Here is a 1869-nt window from a genome sequence, read left to right on the forward strand (position 1 = left end):
AATTTTTCCCGAAAATCAAAATTCCCCAAATTGCGAGCAGCCACCCGCGTCTCGAGGGTCCTGTTCTCTCACCAACCTACCTGCGCCGAGGACTCCTGCAGGCTGCGCGGGAACTGCGTGATGTAGGCGGAGCCCGGGGGTGCGCCCAGGGCGCTGCCGCCCACGCCGCTCGCGCCGGTGCCGGCCGCCAGCGCGCCCTCGGCCGCATCCTTGGCGCGCCCGTACAGCCCGTAGCCCGCCGGGCCGGACGGCTCGTGGTGCAACTCGGCCGAGTGCGAGTGGCCGTGCGTGTAGATGGGCTTGCTGATGATCTCGTAGGTCGTCTGCTTCTGCGAGTGGCCGCCGCCGCCGCCGCCACCGCCTCCGTTCATGCCGGACAGCGCGGACAGCACGAGCGACAGCATGGACAGCATCAGGGCCTTGCCGGCCATGGCGGCCAGCGCGGACAGCCCCATGGTCAGCGTGGACCCGCCCATCATCATGCCGGCGCCCATCAGCTGCTGCCAGATGCCATTCGCCTTTCGCCGTCCTGAGAGGAGGGGGGATGGGCGCAGACATTAATCAATTTCGACGCGTCAAAATCGGCGGTGCGAAAATATAATTGATCGACGGAGACAATTAAATCCGCACGTCGTTACTCACCTGTGGAGTCGTTCTCGCTGCCCTGGAGGGCCCGGCGCAGGCTGGCCACCGGCTGTAGGTCCAGCAGGTGCACCTGGACGGTGTGCGAGTCGAGGAAGCTGCCGAAGCGCGACATGAGGTAGTCGTCGAGCCTCCTGTTCACCTTGGGCGCGCTGTCCGCGGCCAGGGAGCGCATCAGGTCGGCGGGCAGCTCGGCGGTCTGCTGGCCCGCAGCCTGCTTCGCCTCCTGGCGGTGGATGGTGACGCCGGGCAGCAGGTCGTACGAGGCGGGCACGGCCATGCGGCTCAACACGCTCAGGGCGTCCAGCTTGAGGCAGGTCATGGTGTAGCTCGCGGCGCAGCCCCGCTGCACGGCCGCCTGCACCAGCCCCTCCCCCGGCGCGCTGCAACAGAAGCGCATCAGGTTAACACCAAAGGCTCCTGGGTGTCTACACGATGTGCACTTCCGGTGCGTTTCCTACTCGGCAACCGCTTCCACTTCCGGTCACCTCTTATTCTCGCTGGCAATGGAGTTGGAGACGACCTCCTCGCTGGTGGCGTTGGCGGGCGCGGCCATGCCCAGGGCGGGGGTGGCGACCAGCGCCAGGGCCAGCAGCACCAGGGGCACGGGCTGCACCGCCATCCTCAGCGCCCGGGGTTGCACTTCACTGAACTGCACTCGCACACCACTACACTCACAAACACACACAAACACACACACACGAACACTGTCACCAACACACGCGCACTACACAGCACTGGCCGCGCGGCTGCCGAAACGAGACTGACGCCCTGGTGTCCGCGGCCCGCCACTTTTATCGGTTTCGATGCGACGTCGTCTCCGAAACCGCGGCAACGCAAGGACGCATCGCGACACCAACCCCACCAACCCCCCCGCCTCCCTTCCGATTGGATTCGCAAGAAATGCAAGTGAAAAGTGAAGCAGCTGAAGAAGAAGGGGGAGGAGAAGGTGGCGAAGAAGGCGGCGCCGGCGATAGGCCGTCATAGAGTGAGAGCGCCGAAAAGAGTCTTTATCTTTGGTCATGGTTACATCCCTGGTGACGAACCAAACAGGACGGCGCGGGCCGGCGCGGCTTGTGGGGCGTGCTGAGGGGCCCAGCAGAAGGGGGAGAGGGGGGCGAAAATTGCTCTCTTTCGGAGCGGCGCGATTTCGCGAAGCGCCACTGGCGCCAATAACAATCGGAATAGAAGAGGGTGTAAGGAGAAGGGGGAGGGGGGCGAGGCGGG

General features: G+C 65.1%; 1 protein-coding gene across 1 annotated transcript; it reads right to left on the bottom strand.

Moving 5' to 3' along the window:
* Positions 1-80: 80 nt before the first annotated feature.
* On the bottom strand, positions 81-1404 carry LOC113209236 (uncharacterized; the record flags this gene model as incomplete). Its single annotated transcript, XM_052276431.1, has 3 exons — positions 1131-1404; positions 643-1025; positions 81-529 (listed from the first exon to the last, which is right to left on the bottom strand). Coding segments are annotated over exons 1-3 (966 nt in total), but the record flags the coding sequence as incomplete, so codon positions are not given.
* Positions 1405-1869: the final 465 nt, after the last annotated feature.

The sequence above is a fragment of the Frankliniella occidentalis genome, unplaced genomic scaffold (genome assembly GCF_000697945.3).
Source record: "Frankliniella occidentalis isolate FOCC.00 unplaced genomic scaffold, Focc_3.1 Scaffold2942, whole genome shotgun sequence".
In the NCBI taxonomy this organism is placed as follows: Eukaryota; Metazoa; Arthropoda; class Insecta; order Thysanoptera; family Thripidae; genus Frankliniella; species Frankliniella occidentalis.